Source organism: Callorhinus ursinus, unplaced genomic scaffold, assembly GCF_003265705.2.
Source record: "Callorhinus ursinus isolate GAN/ISIS: 27379988/994484 unplaced genomic scaffold, GSC_fseal_2.0 scaffold46, whole genome shotgun sequence".
Taxonomy (NCBI): domain Eukaryota; kingdom Metazoa; phylum Chordata; class Mammalia; order Carnivora; family Otariidae; genus Callorhinus; species Callorhinus ursinus.
This window is the reverse complement of record NW_027397108.1, coordinates 5,640,567-5,663,334: the sequence shown is the minus strand read 5'-3', so window position 1 is coordinate 5,663,334 and position 22,768 is coordinate 5,640,567. Positions and strand designations below refer to the sequence as shown.

General features: G+C 42.7%; 1 protein-coding gene across 1 annotated transcript; it reads left to right on the top strand.

The window, feature by feature from the left end:
- Window positions 1–846: 846 nt before the first annotated feature.
- On the top strand, window positions 847–22,496 carry MPHOSPH6 (M-phase phosphoprotein 6). The gene is made up of 5 exons (XM_025860509.2): window positions 847–1,004; window positions 6,301–6,413; window positions 18,443–18,533; window positions 21,282–21,376; window positions 21,797–22,496. The coding sequence occupies exons 1-5, from the start codon at window positions 954–956 to the stop codon at window positions 21,930–21,932; spliced, it is 486 nt and encodes a 161-aa protein (XP_025716294.1). The 5' UTR covers window positions 847–953; the 3' UTR covers window positions 21,933–22,496.
- The last annotated feature ends 272 nt before the right edge of the window (window positions 22,497–22,768 follow it).

Below are 22,768 nucleotides of genomic sequence, written 5' to 3'. Positions count from 1 at the left end.
TTCTGACTCTGGGCTCTCACACTTATTAGCCGGGCGAACGCGGGTAAGTGCCTTAACCTCCCTCCGTAGGCCTCAGGGTCACTAAGGACATGACAACACAGCGTCCCGAGCTGTAAGGAGGTGTAGGTAAGAACCACGCAGGCGAGGCGGCCAGCGCCAAGAACGCGGCGTGGGGCAGCTAGGCGCCGGCACGGCCCCAGGCCCGGTGCCCTCCTGCGAACGCTGTGCACGTCGTCTTCGGGTGGGCCGCGCAGCACCGAAGCCGCCGTCTCCCCAGCTCTCCGGGCCAGGGAGCCGCCCGTCCTCGTGCCTGTGGGTTCGTCTCGGGCTGTGTCACAGAACCTCGGAGTCAGAGACGCGCACACAGCCGCAAACGGTGACTCCAGCACGGTTTTCCGTCGCATTTCAGGAGCCCGGACTGCCCGGGTCTGCACCCGCCTCCCCCGCTCCGACTCCCGGGCCAGTGGAGCGGCCTTCGCATGCCTCGGTGTCCTCAACGTGGGGGAAACGCTTGCGCGGGCCGTGGTGCGGGGGCCGGGAGCGCCGCCGTCCGCGACGCAAACGCGTGTCTGACGCGGTCCAAGCGGGACAGCGCGGTGAGCGTCTCAAAGGTCTCCCCGGCACGACTGGGTCGGCGGCGCGCGGCGGCACTCGCCCCCGGCCGCTCCCAGGGACCGTAACTCGGGCCTCCTCCGAATGAGGCCTCTTTAGACTTCCCCTCCCCACGTCAAGTGGCTCTCACCCCTGCGTGTCCTTACCCCGAACTCCTCCGTAAGGCGAGGGCTCCCTAAGACAACGCGCGGAGATCCCCGGACGCACCAAGGCGCGAGAAACGGGGGCGGAGCCACGGGGCGGGACAACGTGGGTTGCGTGGGACGACGCCACGACGCACGCAGCAGTGCGCGTGCGCAGCGGGGGCTGGTGCTGGAGCGCGGCTCCGAGGCGGAGCCGATATGGCGGCCGAGCGCAAGACGAAATTGTCCAAGAACCTGCTGCGCATGAAGGTGCGGGGACGCCGGGGAGGCGGGCCGGGCAACAGGGGTACCTGGGCTTCCGCACCTGGCAGGGGTCGACGCGGCAGACGCGCGGGGGCACCAGGGAAGCCATGGAGGCCCTCCAGCTTGGGCATTCATTCATTCACTTAGCGCTTGCTCTGCCTCAGGCACTAGGAACAGGATTATAGATCCGGCGGAGGGATAGGAAAAAGACGCGTAAGCAAGCAGCATGCCATGGCACTGAGGGCGGTGCTGCTTGGAGCGCCGGAAGCCCCGGGAACTTACTTGGCTTCTGTGGGAAGTGGCCCTAAAGCAGAGATTGGAGGGTAGGTGGGAGGGTGGCCGCAAGGCAACGTAAACCCAGGGAAAAGCGAGTTCAGAAGTCTGAGACGCAAAAATCCGAGAAATCCCTTGGGATTTCCAAGAACTAAAGATAATTCAGTATGTCTGGAAGGCAAGTAGCAAAAAGTGGGCCTGGAAAAGTAGCCAGTGGCCACGTGAGGAATTTTGGGCCAGATTAAGATTTTTTTTTTCCTTTATCTTGTGGACATGGGGAAGCGATTGAGCACGGGTAACAGCATCTTAGCTGTCCTTCTTAATTTTCAAAGTTACTTTAACTGCCCTCTGGAGAATACATTGGTGAGAGAAAGACCTGACGTGGGACAAAATTGCGTTCAGAAAGACCAAGTTCGAAGTTCTGATGATCTGGTCGCAGTGGCGGTGGGAATAGAATTAGAACAGTTAAAATGAATATCATGGACTTTTAGCAAAATTGATTTTTGGGTTCTAAATCGAATCAATTTCACAAATAATTTCAAAGTGAAAAAAACAAGACAAGGGTAGATGAAAAGGAATACAGAAATTAAAAATGGGAAACAACCAGGCCTTAAAAACTTGAATAATAATAATAATAGCCAACATTTATAGTTTCTGGTAGGTGCCAGACAGCTGTTCTCAGTGCTTTGCATATATCAGCCCGTAAAATCCACCTAATAACTCTGAGGTAGGTAACAGTTACTACACCTCTCTTGGAGCTGAAGCACTGAAACAGACAAGTAAGTAACTTGCCCAAAGTTACACAGCTAACAAGTAGCGTAGACAGAACCAGACTCAGGCAATCTGGCACCAAAGCCCCTGTTCTTAACTGCTACTCTGTACTGCTTGTCACTGAACACTACAGCACAGTGTTTGATGTCATGTTTGGAGAGTCATTTCCAGAAAAAAGGAAGCAAGGCATAAATAATGTTCTGAAAGATTGGAGAGTAAATGTTGCATGTGCCGGATTTGGAGTTAAGCTGGGGTGTAACTAGGGATGAATAGGGTGAGTGAGGGTGTAGGGTAAATCATGTAACTTATGGTTTCTAAGGTACTTCTTTCATACATATTAGCAAAATTTGAATTTTTACCCAACAGAGTCTTCTTTTGCCTTATGGTTTATAATCAGAGAATTGGGTTGGATTGGCAAAGCAGGCACATCAAACGAAGATGTGCCTGAGTGATTAGGACTCAGACCAAAGATCTGACTAAAGAGGAAGGAAGAAGTTACCTTAAAAAAAAGTAGCAACCCCTACCCTAGTGCGGAGAAGACTCAACAGGACTTTGGAAGCAAAGGAGGGGGAGAAATATTACACAGATTTTCTGGTTGGGTTAGCAGCTTCAGTCATTGATGAGAAAGAACTTATTGGCAGGATAGCAGGAAATAATATATATACAGATAGAGGACTGTCCTGTGAGAATGAATGGAGCACTGCATTAGGTTGCTGTATCCAGTGTAACTGTAGCTGTTCAGAGAGTTGAGAGTTGAGAATTTAATACTAATACATTTGTTTTCAAGTGTACCTGAAATCCTCTGCCTTGGTCACCTGTTGGGAACTGGAGGGTGATCCTGATGGGAAGTAGAAAGTGAAGGATGTAGGTGGTATTTCTGTCAGTGTAATGGAATGACTGTAGAGAGGGTGCTTATTTGTGATTTTAGCTCTTTGGGGCTCTTAAGACAGGAGTCGGTAAACTTTTTCTGTAAAGGGACGGATAATAAACACTTTAGGCTTGTAGGCCAGTCACTGTTGCACGTACTCACCTCTGCCATTGTAGCTCAGAACCAAATGAGCATATCTTTGTTCCAATAAAACTTTATTTACAGCAATTGATGTCCAGCCTAAGGAGTGTAATTTGTGATACCTGCTGTAAGCCCTCACTTGTGAGTAAAGCCAAATCACTAAGTTTTAATAGAGAGTTCTTAGATGCTTGTAGAGTCAGGAGAATTGGATTGCTAAATCTGGAGTTGCTTGATTCATATTCACAGGGCGTGCTAGCCTTTCCATGTGTACAGAATACACACACGCGTGCGCACACACAGACATATATAGCTATTTTATATGCCATAAATAATACCTACTTGACTAAAAATAGGAGATAAAAAGGCAGTTGGGTAGGATTGGTGAGTTGTATCACCAAGAATATAAGTGATGAAATGAGGCGTCTGGGTTTAAAGAGAACCATCCAAGAAAGAGAGTCTGGGAGAATAAGACAAGTCTGGATTTACATTCAGAGAACCTTTGTGTTTTTTTAAAGATTTTTATTTATTTATTTGACAGAGAGAGAGAGAGTGAACACACAAGCAGGGGGAGCAGCAGAGGGAGAGGGAGAAGCAGGCTCTCCGCTGAGTACTAGTGCATCTAGTACTCAGGCTGCAGCGGATATACAAGAGTTCAATAAAGGTTTTCTGAGGGGCACCTGGGAGGCTCAGTCAGTTAAGCATCTACCTTCGGCTCAGGTCGGCCAGGGTCGGGCTCCCTGTTCAGCGGAGAGCCTGTATATCTGGATAATTCTTGTATATCTGCTGCAGCCTGAGTACTAGTAATAGAAGATGAACAAGAGACATAGTCTGCTGTTCAGAATCTGTCTTTTGGGAGACACAGAAGAAGCATAATGAACAATAAGCCGGTGCTTATAAGGCTCTTAGATGTAGGGAAAGATGTTCTTTTATGGGAACAGGTCTGTGAAGAGCTTGGCCAAACAACAGTCAGGAGGGCCCAAAGGACATGTCCTCTGGGCCTTTACAAGTGGGTATTTTGCCAGGTAGAAAATGGAAACATGTTGAGGAGCAGAGGCAGAAAGATTGGGAAGTACAGGATATGTATTCCAGAAACTGCCAGTTCTTTCCTGGGTGAGGATAGAGACACTGGTAAAAGGATGAAGACTACAGAACACTTTAGATAGAGTGTAAACATTTCCTTTACATTTATTTAAAATAATGTTGGATTCACAGGAAGTTGCAAAAAATGTACAGGGAGATCCTATGTACCCTCCACTCCCTGTCTTCTATTGCTAGAGTACGGTGCAAAGCCAGGAAATTGACAGTGGTACAATTCACAGAGCCACCATTTTATGTCACCATTTTACTCGTGTGTGTGTGTGTGTGTGTGTGTGTGTGTGTGATCTTTCCATACAGCTTATCATGTGCAGATTTATGTAACTACCACCACATTCAAGATACAGAACTGTTTCATCACCATGAGGAGCAGGGAGCACAATGCAGGACCAGATCCCAGGACCCTGGGATCATGACCTGAGGTGAAGGCAGACACTTAACCGACTGAGCCACCCAGGCGCCCAATTTTGTTATTTTAAAGATGTTCTATTAATGGAATTGTACAATATGTAAACTTGTGAGATTGGCTTTTTTTCACTCAGCATAATTCACTTGCATTCCATCTAAGTTGTTGGATAGCAATAGCTCTTTCCCTTTTTTATTGCTGAGTAGTATTCCATGCTATGGAAATATCATAGGACTTAACCATTCACCTGTTGAAGAGTATTTTGGTTGTCCTCAGTGTTTGGCTATTAACAAATAGAGCTGCTGTGAATATTCCTGTATGAGTTTTTGAGTGAACGTAAGTTTTCATTTCTCTGAGATAAATGCTCAAGAGGACAATTGCTAGGTTGTATGGTAAGTGTATGTTTAGTAGGATAAGAAACTGTCAAGCTGTTTTCCGCAGAGGTTGTACCATTTTATATTCCCACCAACAATGTATGAGTGATCCAGTCGTACCACATCCTCATCAGAACTGGATGTTATCACTGTATTTTATTTGTAAATGTTTTTCAAGTTTTGTCATTTCATTTAGTATTCATTGGTAAAGCCCTTATGCCTAAAAATGCTTGTTTTTGGAAGGGTTGGAATGGAGGGAAAAGTAATAAGAGCTTGGACAAAGGAAAGAAATAAGGATAAATGGAAACTAGTGGAATTCTAGAGCTAACTTCTGGAGGATCCTGGATGTTTTCTGAATTTATTTTTCCCTTATTAATACTCTATCATTTTGCTGTGTTCACTGGTCCCCTGAGGAAATATTGTTTATGGAGGGAAGAGACTAGCAGCTAGACTGCTGATTTCTCTACTGGCCTATTTTGAGTTGAGCTTTTGCCCTTTTTAGAATAAAGAGCAGCCACAGAGGTAATCAGCCTTTCAAACGACAAATATATGTGAAGAGCAGGCTTATAGATACAGCTTTGCTTTGGTCTGTGTTTATAGACCCTTTACTACGTATCATTCATCATGCTGAAACTGAGCAAGGAAACAATCTAGACAAAGTCCCTGCCCTCAAGGTCTTCAGAAGAGACAGGTGCTCAAGAAATTAAAGTGTGGTGAGACTGTTTCAGGATGTCATATGAAGCATCTAGGAGAGAAATGTCAGTTTGGCTTGCAGGTGTCAGAGATGATTTCATAGAGATGGAGTAGCTTTTCCTATATATCAGAAGGGCTAGGAGTTGCCCAGGTGGAGGAGCATGAGAAAAGACATTCCAGACCAAGATCAGCAGGTACAGAGACCAGTGGGCTCCGTGGGTCATCAAGAGATTCAGAAAGTATTGAGTCTCTCCTATTTCTACTCCTCTCACTTTCCGTCTCTACCTGCCTATCCTGATCTGTGTCTTTTGTCTTAGCCCTTCCCCACTGGCTACTATGTAAAACTGAAACATTTATGAGCTACTTACCGAATACAGTTTTTTTATTGTTTGTTTTTATTAAATTAGACAAACTAAAGTACGGTAAAGATCTTTCCAAAGTCTTCTGAAGGAAGTCCACATTACTTTTTTGTGTGCTCTAGTGGGCTCCCTGCTAGTCCGGTGTGACGTTCTCAAGGGCAGAGCTAAGCTGCTTTGGTCCCAGCACCTCCGCCCTCACCCCTGAGATAGTATTCCTGGAGAAATGAGGGAAAGCACATGGAGGAATAAAGTTATTTGAGTTTTTCTCAACTCTAAGTTGAGAAAACTAGTTGCTGACACTGATTTTGTTTTGTTTTGACAGTTCATGCAAAGGGGACTGGACTCGGAGACCAAGAAACAACTAGAAGAGGAGGAAAAGAAAATCATTAGTGAAGAGCACTGGTATTTGGATTTGCCAGAGCTTAAAGAAAAAGAGTAGGTTAATTAGAAATTATATTAATGATGCTTTGGGCCTTCAAAGGGAAATCCCTATAAATGGGACTCATCGTTTCAGTGACACAAAGCCTATAAAATAGTATCTCTTCAGTTTCTTGAATTAGCTTTGCAAATAGTTTTCTAAAATTATTAAATCTATATAAGTTCTACTTGGATTTATACATTTTTACTGGCCCTCATTTACAATGTTGTTCTTTTTCTGTGATGAATAAAGGAATCTAGCCCATTCATCTCTGGTAGTAACTGGGGAGCTTTTATGAGAATCTGCGGTGTGCTCCCTGTCACATTAAGTTTGAAGATTAAGTTGGAAGGTGTGTACTTTAGGCCTCTCCAGTTTTGTTTGAATAGTAAGAGTTCTTAAAGGCAAGTCAAGAGTTTAGGGTGTGTTTCTTTTCTTTTTTCTTTTAATTTTTACTGCTTTTAATACCAGTCATCTTAACAAACATTTATTGACTCCATAGCATGTGCCAGGAATGGAGCTAAGCATTTAAAATCTCTTAATTATTTAATCCTCGGAGCAGACTTAGGAGCTGGCTACTGTCATTCCATCCATTTTATAGCTGAAGAATCTGAAGCTTGAGAGAGTAACTTGCCCAGAGTCAGCCAGCTGGTCATGGCTAATGCTGGATACCATACTAGACTGTTTCTCTTCCACCTCTAGGCATTGTTAGTGCTTGAGAAATAATTTTGAATGAAGGAGTGATAGGTTCATATCATCCATTGATTTTTATCTAAATTCTTAAAACTATTTATCATTTCTCCTCGGTGCCTTTCTTATCTTAGTGAGCTCTGTGGTATGGTAGTTTTATTTCAGCTTTGTCAGATGATGGAAGATGCTGCTTATTCGGGCACATTTATGTTTTTCCTTTCTTTACCTAATAATTTTTTTTTTCGTTTGTGTTGTATTCCTTTGTTCATTTGGCTGACCTTCTCTGGATCTTTTCTGGAAGGCTAGATATCCTTCCCTAAAGATAGAAAGCATGCCCCACCAGGAGATATGGAAGGAAGGTACTTTGTTTTCTCTGCTTGCTTCTTTGTTTGCTTTTCTCTGCTGCTTCTCGGAGGAAGCAAGGTGGCCCTGAGGAAGGGGAAGACAAAGCCAGAGACAGTGTGGATTTGGGAGCAGGGTGGTGTAGGAAGGGACCATTACTGGTAAGGATCTATAATTTCATTTTATGCCTTGACTAAACTTGCACAGAGTATTCCAGATTTTTTTTTTACTTATTGTTATTGAGGGGCAAGATGGTTTCTATCTTGTTTTCAGTATTTTTTCCCCCAACATAGCATATTTGCAGAAAAATGACCTTTAGATTCCTTTCCTAGGAGGCAAATATCTCCATCCTTTTGGGCTACTATAACAAAATACCACCATAGCTTACAAAGAACAGAAATTTATTTCTCACAGTTCTGGAGGCTGGAAATCCAAAATCAAGGCACTACTGTGGTGGTGTTTTGGTGATGGCTGTCTCCCTGGTTCATAGCCAGCACCTTCTCACTGTGTCCTCACCTGGTGAAAGGGGCTAGGAGGTTCCTTTTCTTTTTGTCTTTTTTAAAAATTTATTTATTTATTTATTTATTTATTTGAGAGAGAGCAGGGCAGGTAGCTGGGTGTTAAGGCAGAGGGAGAGAGGGTCTCAAGCCGACTCTGTGCTAAGCGCAGAGCCAACTCAGGGCTCGATCTCCATGATGCCAAGATCACAACCTGAGCCGAAACTAAGAATCGGAGGCGTAACCAACTGTGTCACCCAGGCACCCCAGGTCTAGGGGATTCTGTGGAGTCTCCTTTGTAAGGTGCTAATCCCATTTATGAGGGCCCCACCCTCAGGACTTCAGCTACTTCCCAAAGGCCTCATCTCCTAATACCATCATCTCTCGGGGTTAAGATTTCAACATATGTATTTTGTGGGGGGTACAAGCAGTCAGACCCTAGCAGGAAATAATATACTTTTGCCACCATCCAGTGCCTATTTGTGTATAGATATGTACATTAGATTAAGTCGTTGGCAGGAAAAGATGACACTGTCAAATTGGCTAATTCGAGAGTATAACAGAGTAGGGCACAGGGAGGCCACCAGGGACGGTGCATACCCCATAGCTTGTGTGGTAGGAGTAATTTCCACTCCAGGACCAAAGGGTCAAGGGGAGGGAATGGTTACTGAATCTGAAGACATCTTACAAGAGCTGCTATCTTCATAAGGGAGCACAGCCAGCCTGAGGTAATCCCACAGGAAGGAAGCCTGGTTCCAGACTGCAAAGGACCCCTTCCAAGTATAACATTTAAATCAGCCTCCCAGGATACAGAATGGGGGGAGATAATGAGAAGTAGATCTGGAGAGAAAAATGGATGGTATTTCTTCAGGGTGTGTGTTTTTTAAACACCCCACATAGGGAGCCAGAGGAATGGATTAGTTAATTAAGTGCATGGGCTCTGGAATCAGGCAGATCTGTGTTTGATGCCCAGCTCTGCCACTTGCTTACTTGTGACCTTGGACAAGGTGTGTAACTCCTCTTTTGTCATCTATGTATTGGGTGTGATGGTAGCGTCTGTCGCATACATTTTGAGAAGTAAATGAGCTAAGGTATGTGACGCCTTTATCACAGCAGGTCAGGCACAAAGCACGATAAACACTGCTAGCACGTGTATTGCCTTATACTTGAATATTATGAAATTCGCCCATTCCTTCTTGCTCTTTTGTGTTTGTGAGTCTTTCCTTGATGTATCTGAATTATTCCAGAGGGTTACTGCTCTCTTTGAAATTGGAGGCTTCGCTGTATATATGCTCTGGAAGTCTAGAGGTTGCCGTCTGTGATGTCAGCAATATCGCCCCGTAATTCAGCAAGGAAAATTAGGGCTTTTAGTCCACAGCTTCCCTGAGGGGCCACCACTAGCCAGTGCCTGAGCTCTGAGGGGGATGAGGGACTGCTTTGCCTCAACTGGGAACACCTGCAGGGCCTTCTAAGCCTTCCCCCTCCGCCCAGAGCTCTTCGTAGGGGCTGAGGCCTTAGTGTAGCCACATTGCATGTCACCTCCTCCTGCCCAGTCCTGCCATCCTCATTTCCATAGAGGGGCATCTCCCAAACAGCCCTGGCCGATAATACTTATGCACACAATTCTGTCTCAAAGTCTGTTTCTGGGGAACCTGATAGAAGATGCTTGGTATAAGTTCCTAGAAGTAGAATTTACAGATCAAAGATTGTGCTGTGTTTTTGCCATATTTTTCTCCAAAGGATGTGCCCCAATACAGAGACTAGCCAGTTTAAGTGCTTTTTTGCCATAGAATGTTGCTTTGAAAGTATATTTGGCTACCATGTTCTTGTGCTTGTATATTGTGGCCTAATGAGTGTTGGGAACTGTGAGATCCGAGATTGTACCCTACTTGCAAATTAATAGGTTAGCTGGACACAGTTTCATGGATGCTGGTGGAAGGTACAAGACTCTTGGGTCAGACACAAGGACTTCATTACTCACAGCGCAGCAAACAATACGAGCATCTCTTTTGCATCATTTCCCCTGTGTCCCTCAAATCTCATGGGGGATGATGTGGCGAGGCCCATCTGTATGTGTTGCCCACAATAGGTTTGTATCACAGCTGAGAAGTCTTGAATTTAGGAAATCTGTATCTTTAATACGTGACTGCAAGCCAACTTGCCCTTAGCCCCCAAAGACATTATTATACTGGATATTAAGCAAGTCTGCACTTTGCTCAAAAGGAAGACAATAGCTCTGCCTTTCAAAATGGTTCACTATACACACATCCCTGAAAAGATGTTCCAGACCAAAAGGGCAGGTAGTGTCTCATTCACTGGAGAGACCCATAGTGAATTGTTTTCCTACAGTGAGTTTTTCCCCTGCTTTGCCATGCATGTTATTTGTGGCTTTAAGGCAAGTCTGGGGTTTTTTTTGTTTGTTTTTTGAGCAGTAGTTTCTCATCTGTAAAAATAGATGAAATAGATAATATCTTGGATGTGTTTTGGCTCTAAAATTATGGATCCTTATTAATAAAAATTAAGGATATTAAAATACAGAATGCTTACAGTTTTAGAATATTTAATTTTTTGCTAATTCTGTGTTTAATTAATGTTCCTAATTATTGAAACTGCTTGTAGATAAGGAAACACCTATGCTCCTTTTTATATTAAAGTTATTGTGTCAGTGGAAACCTCTGGGAAAGTCCTCTGACTGGAGCAGTGGTCCTGCTGTGCATCCATTCCTAGCCTCTGGATCTGTCTTTTGTCTTGAGTGCTTAAATGTGTAGTTATGGTGCTTTCCTGAGAGGGCGGTGGATCTGGGGAGAGGGATGAGGTTTTATCAGCTGCACTCGGTAATGACCAGGATTAGGCAGTTGAGAGGGAATTCCACACCTTATGGAAAAGGTTGAACAAAAGGTTCTGGAGAATGTGTGCCTGAATTTAGGCTCCCTCAGGGAGGGGGGTTCCTGAAGGAAGTGAGGTGCTGGCTGAACTAGAGGGCCAGGGAGAGAGGAACCCGGAGAACAGTGGTTCTCAAAGTTTTGGGCTCAAGGACCATTTACATTTTATAAAATTACTTAGAACCCCTGAAGAGCTTCTATTTGTGTGATATATTTCATGTCGATATTTAATGTGTAAAATTACAACAAAATTTTTTTAAATGCTCACTCTAAAGACAAACTCATGTTGTTAACATAAATAACACATTTTTCATGAAATATAACTGTTTCCCAGGGCGCCTGGGTGGCTTAGTTGGTTAAACATCTGCCTTCAGCTTAGGCCATGATCCCAGGGTCCTGGGATTGGGCCCCACATTGTGCTCCCTGCTCAGCGGGGAGCCTTCTCCCTCTCTGCTGCTCCCTCTGCTTGTGCTTGCTTTCTCCCTCTCTCTCTCTCTAATAAATCTTTAAAAAAAAAGAAAGAGAGAGAGAGAGAGAGAGGAAGGAAGGAAGGAAGGAGGAAGGAAGGAAGGAAGGAAGGAAGGAAGGAAGGAAGGAAGGAAGGAAGGAAGGAAGGAAGGAAGGAAGAAAAGAAAGAAAAGGAACAGTTTCCCAAGACCAAAAAATGTTAATGAGAAGAAAGGCATTATCTTACGTTTTTGAATCTTCTGATGTCCGGTATTGTCAGAGATGGGTTGATTCTCTGGGTCGATTCTCTTAAATTCTGCACTCAGCCTGTTGTAGTCTGTTGTTTTGGTTGAGGCCCATAAAGAAAATCCACCCTTACACAAGTGATGTAATTGAAAGGGGAGGAGTATTATAATAGCCTTTTCAGATAATTTTTTGACACTACTCCAAAACCCAGTAACTAGTAGTTTCTTTAACTGCAGTATGGAATCTCAAAGTGTCAATACAGTTTTCATAATCATTAGTCTACCTTGCATTTGGAATAGATCTTTTATCCATGCATGATTTCATAACATCATGCATTTCTCTTTTGGAAAATATTAGTTCAGTGAGTTGTATAGATTTTCTAAATGTTAACTTAATTCCTTATATAATACCAAAAACCATATTCATTAATATTACCATGGGTTCATCAGAAAAATCTTTTAAGTATTGAGAAGCTTCAAGCCCAAGATGACATGCACAAGCTATTCAGATTCTCAATTTTTGCTCAAAAGCTTGAATTTTGTAACTGGCAACAAGTACTGTCAGTTGTTCCTTTGAAGTGACAAGTTCATCTGATTCATTTTCAGAAAAGCGTCTGCCAAGTACCCAAGTCTGAATAAGCATAGCTGTAGTGTTCCATGATAAAAGTGGCTAGTTCAACTGAGAACTCGGTCACACAAGTGCATTTCCTCAAGATGGTCGTCATGCCTAACTGTGCAGAAGTACTTAGCATTTGCATGTGGAATATTTTTGAAAAGTGTAATCAAGGGGCAAGATTAATGAAAATTAATAAATTTTTTTACTGCTTCATTAAGAACATTCTTATCGGCTTCTTTCCCTTTTTTTAGACTTTGAAAACCAGCAGTCTACTAGCGTAGTATGGTATCCCTACTTTCATTCATGCCAAAATGAGCTCTTACTCACAATTGCTTTTGCACCTTCTGTGTAAGTGTCGACTGTGAAGAAGACATCTTTTTTTTTTTTAAAGATTTTATTTATTTATTTGACAGAGAGAGACACAGCGAGAGAGAGAACACAAGCAGGGGGAGTGGGAGAGGGAGAAGCAGGTTCCTGCTGAGCAGGGAGCCCGATACGCAGCTCTATCCCAGGACCCCTGGGATCATGACCTGAGCTGAAGGCAGATGCTTAACGGCTGAGCCACCCAGGCGCCCCAAAGAAGACAACATCTTAATGTCACCGTGAAAATACTTTTGACCTCCTACCAGTGCTCCCTTCTGTCACTCCTTCCCAGTCTGGAGGCCTCCTCGCTGTTTCTCAGGTGGGCCCCGTACACTCCCTTCTCAGGGTCTTTAACTGGTCCCACAGCTGTTCTTCCCCAGGCCTCATGTTGTGTTCCTCATTGCCTTCTGAACTTGGCTCAGAAGAAGCCCATCCAGACCACTTTTCATACAGCAGCCAAAGACAAGTTTAGATAAAAAGAATTTGAATGAATTGGATAGATCGTTTTCATTTTGTAGCCGAACTAACGTGACATCGCTCCTTGCTGAGTTAGGGATAAGGACTAAACCACGTGGAGTTGTCCCACAAAGGAAGCTTTTTGCAGCAAATAAAGAGATCACGGGGAATAACTTCCAAAGCCATGATTCTCCCAAGTGAGAGTGAGTGGGTTTCTTTTATTTAGGGTTAGGATGAATATTCAGAAAGGGGGGCTTTGTCATCACATGTAATGGCAGACAGGAGGTCGTGTAGGCATACGTAAAAAAAAACATGCCTAGGGCGCCTGGGTGGCTCAGTTGGTTAAGCGACTGCCTTCGGCTCAGGTCATGATCCTGGAGTCCCGGGATCAAGTCCCACATCGGGCTCCCTGCTCAGCGGGGAGTCTGCTTCTCCCTCTGACCCTCTTCCCTCTCGTGCTCGCTATCTCTCATTCTCTCTCTCTCAAATAAATAAATAAAATCTTAAAAAAAAAAAATGCCTATACATGTATCCTGTTATGTTAATGAAGCTTGTGCTCCTCTGAGGGTGGAGACTAACTTGACAGTGAAGCCAAGGTAACTCTCTACTGGGGAAAGGGCTCATGGGAGTGCTCCAAGAGCTAGTATAAACTGGATGGGGTGGGGTCTTGGGCTCCTGATGCAAGGCCTTGCGTGCTTTTGAAATAGCACAGGGAGTTTTACCAGTGGTTTATTGTCTCTGATTTGGTTAGGCTATTTCCTGGCCTGGTAGAGTGTTAGTTTTTGCTTTCTCTTTGTTCCTTTAAAATCTTTAACCACTGAGGTTTTTGTGTTTCTTTGTGATTCTGACACCTCCCAGGAAGTTGTGCTAGAAGTGTGCTTGAGCAAGTAGGGCAGAGATCCCAGAAAATAGCTGGGGGCCTAAAATGACTTCTCTGGTGTCATGCTATGTCTTGTCTTTCTTTTTGGGGGGACCCCTAACTCTTTCCGCTTACAATTTCTCCTCGGTAAAAGTGAAATTGCTGGGTCATAAGGTTGGCATATAGTTAACTTTATGAGAAACTTTCAGACTGGTTTCCACAGTAACTGCACCATTTTATTACACTTTCACTAAGTAGAATTCTTAGGGCGCCTGGGTGGCTCAGTTGGTTAAGCGACTGCCTTCGGCTCAGGTCATGATCCTGGAGTCCCGGGATCGAGTCCCACATCGGGCTCCCTGCTCAGCAGGGAGTCTGCTTCTCCCTCTGACCCTCTTCCCTCTCGTGCTCTCTATCTCTCATTCTCTCTCAAATAAATAAATAAAATCTTTAAAAAAAAAAACAAAAACAAAAAAACAAAACATCACTAAGTAGAATTCTGATTTTTCCCACGTCCTTCCAACGTTTTGTGTTACCTTTTTAATTTTACCTATTCTGTCGTTCTAGTAGTATCTCATTATGATTTTTAATTTGCATTTTCCTGGTGACTAATAACATTAAAAAACTCTTATGTGCTTATTGGCATTTCCATATCTCCCTTTGTGAAGTCCCTATTCAAATCTTTTGCACATTTTTAAAAATGAGATGGTTCTTTTTTTCTAGCATCTTATATTACATAATTATCCATCCCTCTATACATCCATCAATTCATTTTATTTTTAGTGTATTTCAGAGTAAGTTGCAAACATGCATATCATTAACTAGAATTCAATGTTTGTATAGGGTTTTGTTTCTTGATAAAACTTACATACTTCTATACAGGTAGGAGTTCTTTATATTCTGAACACAGGTCCTTTAACAGATACATGTATTGTGAATATGTTCTCCCAGTTTGTGGCCTGCCTATTTCTTTCTTTCTTTCTTTTTTTTTAATTTTATTTATTTGTCAGAGGGGGAGAGAGAGAGCACGAGCACAAGCAGGGGAAGCGGCAGGCAGAGGGAGAACTAGGCTCCGGGCTGAGCAAGGAGCCCGATGTGGGAGTCCATTCCAGGACCCCGGGATCATGACCTGAGCTGAAGGCAGACACTTCTTTTTTTTTTATTTTTTTTTATTTTTATTTTTTAAGATTTTATTTATTTATTTGACAGAGAGAGAGACACAGCGAGAGCAGGAACACAAGCAGGGGGAGTGGGAGAGGGAGAAGGAGGCTCCCCGTGGAGCAGGGAGCCTGATGCGGGACTCGATCCCAGGACCCTGGGATCATGACCTGGGCTGAAGGCAGACGCTTAACGACTGAGCCACCCAGGTGCCCTTTTTTTTTTTTTTAAATATTTTATTTATTTGAGGGTGCCTGGGTGGCTCAGTCGGTTAAGCGTCTGCCTTCAGCTCAAGTCATGATCCCAGGATCCTGTAATCTAGCCCTGTGTGGAGCCCTCCTTCCTGCTCCCTGCTCCCTACTCCCTGCTCAGAGGGGAGCCAGCTTTTCCCTCTTCTTCCCACTCAGGGTCTCTCTTGCTGTCTCTGTTGCTATCTCTGTTTCTCTGTCTCAAATAAATAAATAAAATCTAAAAAAAATAATCACTGGTGAAGCTATGTGGATCTGGAGTTTTCTCTGTGGAAAGATTCTTAATAATGCATTCAGTTTTTTTGATATAGGACTATTCTAATTTTTCACTTCAGATATTGTTTTTTATGTTGTAAAATTTCTATTGGTTGAGTTTTCATGGTTTCCATATTTTAAATCAGGTTCCCTATTTGTGTCTTCATTACATTCCTGTGTTTCTTTAAATCCTTGAACATATTTATAATAACTGTTTTTAGGGGCTCCTGGGTGGCTCAGTCAGTTAAGCGTCCAACTCTTGATTTCAACTCAGGTCATGATCTTAGGCTTGTGAAATCCAGCCCCATGCTGGGCATGGAGCCTACTTAAGTTTCTCTCTCTCTCTCTCTCTCTCTCCCTCTCCCCCTCACCCCCTTCCTCACTCCCCACCCCATCTAAAAAAAGTAACTGTTTTAAAGTTCTTTTCTATTAATGCCATCATCTTTTTTATTGATTTGTTTTTCCTCTGTTTATGGGTCACATTTTCCTGCTACCCTACATGTCTAGCAACTTTTTATTGTGTGTCTCACCTTATGTATTACATTGTTGAGTACCTGGATTTTGTTGTCTTCCTTAATGAAGTGTTGAATTTTCCCTTAGGCAGTTAATTTACATGCCAATCAGCTTGGTCCCTGTTTTTGTAGGAGTGGGTTTTACAGCCTTGACTTTTGCTAGATGCGCCCTACTCCTGAGGTGTGACCTTTCTGTTCAGTGTCACAGGATATTCAGCTTGGTTGGATAGACACAACTCAGACATTTCCCTCCATTGTGCAAGGTCTTGTATTTGTTCAACATACAGTTTTAGGGTAAATTTTCTTTCTCGGGGGGGCGCCTGGGTGGCTCAGATGGCTAAGCCTCTGCCTTCGGCTCAGGTCATGATCCCGGGGTCCTGGGATCAAGCCCCACGTCGGGCTCCTGGCTCAGTGGGGAGCCTGCTTCTCCCTCTCCCTCTGCCTTTGTCCCTGCTCATGCTCTCTCTCTCTCTGTGTGTCTCAAATGAATAAATAAAAAATTTTTTTAAAAATTTTCTTTCTCAGTTACGGTAAGCTGGAAAATGGTACCCCAAATAATATCCAGGTCCTTGTCGCTGGAACCTATGTTAGTTTATATGGCAAAATTGACTTTGCTGGTGTAATTAAGTTAAAGATCTTTAGGTGGAGAGATTATTCTGGATTGTCTGGGTGGACCCTAAATACAATCACATATATCTTTATAAAAGGGAGATAGAAGGGAAGGCAATGTGACCATGGAGGCCGAGGTTGGGGTAATGCAATCACATGCCAAGTACTCCTAGCTGTCAGCAGAAGCAAGGAATGAATTCTCTCCTATAGCCTCTGGAGGGAGCGCGTCTCTGCCAACACCTTGATTTTGGTCCAGTGAAACTGACTGTAGACTTCCAGAATTGAGAGCGCAAGTTTCTGTTGCTTTAACCCACCAGTTTTGTGGTAATTTCTTCCAGCAGCCCTAGGAAACTAATGCACCAGGGAATTGTTCTCTGGAAATTGTTTTTTTTCTCCTGACACTGTTGGACTTGTTCTGCACATGGACAGCCTAGAATTCAGCCAAACATTCCAGGGGACCGTGTATGCAGGTCCCAGAATCTCTTTAAGTATCCCCCTCTCTCTGGGATCTTGACCCCTATACTTCAGCCCCCTCTGCAGCCCCGAACTTCAGTTCCTTTGTCTCTTCAGTTCAGTGAGACTGGGCTCGGTTTGGGCTCCCACTCCCTGTTCCACAGTCTAAAAGTTGCCTTCAGTCGGAAGGTGGGCATCCATTACCTTCAGTCAGAAAGCTTACTTTGTTTTTTTTCTCTCAGAGCCCACAGCCCTGTGCTTTGACTTGTTCTTTGACTTGTTATTTAGTCCTATTTTATCGTTGGCATAGGTAGGAGGACTGGTTTAGTACCAGCTGCTTTCTTTCAGCCAGGCGTGAAATAACCTACTTCACGTTTTTCCACTGTATAATATAAATCTTTTATTTGTCATTTGGCACCACTCTAGAATGTGACCTCCGTGAGAGCAGAGACTCTTATTCGAGGCTACCCCTCCAGCTTCTAGAACACTGCCTGGCACACAGTTTGGTTTACTAAGTGTTGGCTGAGTGAGTGAGCGAGTGAGGGAGTGAATCTTGACACAAGAAGTAGTGTCTACTTTCTGCCAAAGAAGCCTTAAAGGCCAGGTATTTACCTTCCTAGTGTGCTTTATGGTTAATAGTTTTACGGTTTCAGGCTGTAGTCAGATATGTTCCCCTGGGACTGGGGTAATAAACTGGTGACTCAGAGGAGACTGCCTTTTAGAGACCGAAATGTCGCACCTGCATCCCCTTTTCAGGGCAACACTGGCCTCCCAGTGCCCTCAGCTGTGCAGAGCTTAGCCCCCTCAGGTGCAGCGTCATTTTTACTAGGGAGATTTTTTTCATGGTTTTGGTTTTGGATCATCGACTTAGCTACCCTTATTTCTGCCTATTTTCTATTCCTGCTCATCCAGCTTTCCCAGTGATTCTGTGAGATACCTGGTATCCTTTCAGTAAATTCCTTCTCTGCTTAAGTCAGTCATTGTTTACAGCTAAGAGCTCCAGCTAAAACACTCTTAAAGCTGCCTGGGACTCCAATTTCAGAGTATTTAATAAGTACTTAGTAAGAAGTTGGTGGGGTTGGGAGATGTAAATGTCAAGGAAACTGCTTCAGATTAGAAAAATCCAGGTTTATTATAAATAGTCTAGGTCTCTGCATTGTGTAGGCATTTACACAAATTAAATGTGTAATTTAGACAAGGCTGTGCCTGCAGCTGCAAGCTCTTGTCATCTAACGCCTTTGCTGGCCAAGGTAATCAGTTTTTATTTCTACCCCTACATTTAGAAGTCTTAGCTTACTTTTACTTGATTCTACTAAGAACCGTAAGTAAGATCAATTTTTCATTTGAAATTTTGACTTTTAGTTGCACTGCTTTGTTATAAGTAGACACGCTATAAATACAGGTTTATTTTCCCACTTAGGTGTTTCATAATAGAAGAGCAGAGTTTCTTGTTATGTGAAGATCTTCTTTATGGAAGAATGTCATTCAGAGGATTTAATCCTGAGGTTGAGGTATTAAATATAATTGCTTTAAAATAAAATTTTAAAATTTTCCTATTGAATTCTTTCTGCTAATAATTGGGTTTCGGTTTTTTCCCACCAGGTACCATTTCTTCTCATTATATACAAAATAACAAGTCTTGAAATACTGGTGGAGCTATTTAAAGAAATTGCAGCCCTTGCAGCCTGGTTTTATGGCAGAGTTAGTAGATGATTTAATATAGCAGCACGCACTCCCCGACAGCGCCCTGCGAGTGTTAGAGTTTCAGCTCAACTCTTTCACAGGAATGTCCAGATTTTGTTCATATGATGCTATTATGAAAACTTATTTTCTGGCACCTGTAAATGTATCTTTTCTAATGGAAAAATGTGACTTAAAAATTGAATAATTCCACTTTTCAGTAGGCAGGTTTTAATCCAAGGTTGTAAATAGATTTTTAAATGAACCTTTTGGAAAGTTTGTTTGAAAAGTAAATAATTCACCTTATGAGCTGTTGATTTGAATTTTCCTGGTTCAGGTTTGTAGAGAAGCACAGACCTTCGTTTAATATTTATTAGAATTCTGGCACATGTACTAAAAGTCATCCTATCAGGTACTCCACCAATGAAATGGAGGTTTATGATATAAAGTTTAGTTTTATAACTGTCAGTTGAAGCCAGGGTTTCTCAGCCCTGGCACAACTGACTTCTGGAGCCAGATAATTCTTTGTAGCTGGGGCTGTTCGTGTATTTTTAGATGTTCAGCAGCATCCCTGGCCTCTACCCACTAGATACCAGTAGTGTGCACATGAGCGTGCACGCACACACACACACACACACCCCAGTTGTGACAACCAAAAGTGTATCCAGACATTGCCAGAGGTCCCTTGGTGAGCAAAACTACCCCTGATTGAAAATCACTTCCCTGAGGATGCCTATAGAGAATCACAGTTAACCAAGTTAATCGCCAGAGTTTGTTTAAGATCATGGGTTTTCTTTTTTCCCCCCTTTTTTGAGGGTGTATGATAATTAAGATGTTCTATTTACACAAAGTCAACACTAAAAGTGTTTGTTTATAATAGGTATTTTCCTTGCCTTGGCCTGCTTAAAGCTTTAGATTTCCGAGGGAGAAGGCAGTGAGGTAAAGGGGGAGTCAGGGGAGCGAAGATGATGCGTGTGTGCTACCCAGAGACTAGGGCTAGGGGTAGGCAGGCACTCCAGGGTATGTCTCATACAGTGGGAAAAGGATCCTGATGTGGGAGGCTTTTAGAAGATGGCTTTCATGACTGCTACTCTGTAACACTGAATACTTTCTCCCTGGGGAAAGGTTTTGAACTGTTTGGCTTGCATATCTGAGCTGTCATGAGACATGAGAAGGGTTAGGTATATATACCTGGTTTTGAAAAGATACCAGGTTGAGAGTACTTACTTCATTATAAGCAGGATGTACTTAGAACACATTTTTACAAAAGCCTTCTTTTTTTAAAGATTTATTTATTTGAGAGAGAGTGGGGAGGGGGCAGATGGAGAGGGAGAGAAAGAATCTCGAGCAGGCTCCCCACTGAGCACAGAGCCCAACATGGGGCTCAATCCCAAGACCCTGAGATCATGACCTGAGCCAAAACCAAGAGTCAGATACTTAACTGACTGAGCCACCCAGGAGCCCCTCGAACATGTTTTTAGTATTCTATGTATCTTTAGTGACACCCAGCATGGCGTTTATTTATTCAGTAAATATTCTGTACCTGAGGTTCATCAGCCCTCTTGAGGCACTGGAAATGCAGTAGGAAACCGAGTTCTGTGCCCTCACAGAGCTTTTATTCCCAGAATTATTTTCTTTTCAGTCCTTTAAACGTTGGAAAAGCTAATTGAAACTGGTTTCTCTTCTGCTTTCCCTTCCTCATCCTGCCTTTGCTAAAAAAAGTATTGTACATTAAAAAGAATTTTTTTGTCCAGGGTAACGATCAAGAAAGGGTTAATACTGTGAGAAAAAGAAATGGAGGTGAGACTGTGGCACATGGACATCATGTAGAATGCTTTTTATTCACCCTTGTGATCTGGAATGAAGCCGGTCTTCCCCATAATGGCAGAGCCAATCTCCCAGTCCATCCATCCAGTAATTGGCTGCCCCCCCACCACCAAAAACTGCATTTAGTATCACTGTTTTTTTTTAATATATCAATCTGAAGAATGGGGTTTTTTTTTTTTTTTGAAGATTTTATTTATTTGACAGAGAGAGAGCCCAAGCAGGGGGAGGAGCAGGCAGAGGGAGGGGGAGAAGCAGGCTCCCTACTGAGCAGGGAACCTGATGTAGGACTCGAACCCAGGACGCTGGGATCATGACCTGAGCTGAAGGCAGACGCTTAACCAACTGAGCCACCCAGGTGCCCTGTTATCAACTCTTGAGTGTAGTTTTCTTCCATTTGGCTCAAAGATGGGAAGTTTGGAGGAAATCTAAAAGTTTGCTTTTTATTTCCCCCCCTCACTAGTGTGTTAGCAGTGTGCTTGATTTAGATGTCAGTAACCAATAAGATTTACAATCTAAAACACAATTTAAAATCATTAATAGGAAGTCCAATCTAGTAGGGGTTTGTCTTATTTTTTTCATTCACAGCTGACTTCTCTTGGCACATTGTGGAGGAAAGTATTACAGAGAACCCCCTCATAAATTTTGGTTATTCCTGTAGATTGTGACTTCTGTTCCTCTACCTTCAAATACATTTGATACCAGTTTCTTTAATAAGCCTGTTCCAGTCCTGAAAGCACTGTTACATTTTTCAGAAATTAATGCTCCAGATGAACGCTAAGAACAAAGTGGAAGAAGTTGAAGGTGAAGCAGTGGAGCTCGATGTGTCAGATGAAGAAATGGCCAGAAGGTAACAGTCACCTCAGAACCGCACTATAATCACTGGCTCTCACATGGGCGCTCCTCTTCCCCACAGTCTTCCATGGAGTGCCCCAGCGGGAAGATGACTTTCTGCTTTCTCTAAATTGGGCTGGGGCGCGGGGAGATTCATACCTGTCAGAGGCTGGCAGTTGAGGGCTTTTGTCCAGTGCTGCTTCTAATACATATTTTAAGATACACATCTCAATTTATTTAGGATAGTGCGAAAACAAAACAGTGAAAAATTTAATCATTCATGGAAAAGTTCTTAAATTTTGAATCAGTTTCTTTTAATCATCATTTTGATTTTTCTTATTCATTGCCTATTTGGTTTGATATTCTTGACAAGACTTGACTCCTACCTTGTTTTTTGTTTGTTTAATTAAACTTGTGCTGCATACCATCTTAACAGATATGAGACCTTGGTGGGGACAATTGGAAAAAAGTTTGCCAAAAAAAGAGACCGTGCCAATTATGAAGAAGATGAAAATGGACACACAAAACCAACAGTTAAAGTAAAGAAGATGTTTCTAAAGCCCCAGGATTAAAGTAAATGCTTTGAGACAGAGTTCAGGAAAGCCTCGAGAGAGTTAGCATATTGTGGAACTCATTCTGATGGCTTCTCTGTAGTTATTAATACTATAATGTTTATTTGTAAAGAAATGGATAATTTTGGAAAAACGCCATTTTTGAAACAGATGTGTGGTGGATGTTATACATCCTTTACTCAATGGTGTTCATCAGGAATGGATTTTTAGCCCTCAATCTTCAAATGTACAGAGGTATGTGGTTGCTTCCTAAAGATCTTTTTGACCTCAGATTTTTTTTTAATAGAGCTTTCCAGTCGCTGACCTTGAATTGACACACATAAATTAAACCAATGTTTAAGTTGCCCTTATGTTTATACTTTACTTTAAATTATTAATCATGCCAAGCCAATTTATCCATACATTTTGGAATCGAATGTCAAGAGGACTTAGCATATATAAATTCATTAAGAACAAACATGCCTCTCCAGCCTGAAGTACTTGCATGCTGCCAAGTCATTATTAGTTTATGGAATTATGAATTTTTGTTTAAAGCTTTTATTAATAAAAATTGTTCTGTAATAAGTTTTCGTATACTTTTTCTGTTCTCTTATACTTTCAAATAATAGTTTTAGTCTAATTCAATATTGGAACTTTTATCCAAATGCGAACTTTAAAAAACCAGTCATTAATTGAGAATATGGTAACATGTTCAGTTGAACCATAAGAAATTGGCTTTTATGGGTCAAAAACAATCATCGGTTTCTTATTTTAATCATTATGAAAGTTGTTAACCCATAAAGGTACCCTCTTTAGTTCTGTTTGGACAAAGAAATCATTTGCACAGAGAAGTCACC

Coding starts and splice junctions, on each gene's coding strand:
- MPHOSPH6 (XM_025860509.2), top strand. CDS start 954: ATGGCGGCCGAGCGCAAGACGAAATTGTCCAAGAACCTGCTGCGCATG. Junction 1,005..6,300: donor AGAACCTGCTGCGCATGAAG/GTGCGGGGACGC, acceptor TTGTTTTGACAG/TTCATGCAAAGGGGACTGGA. Junction 21,377..21,796: donor GATGAAGAAATGGCCAGAAG/GTAACAGTCACC, acceptor CCATCTTAACAG/ATATGAGACCTTGGTGGGGA.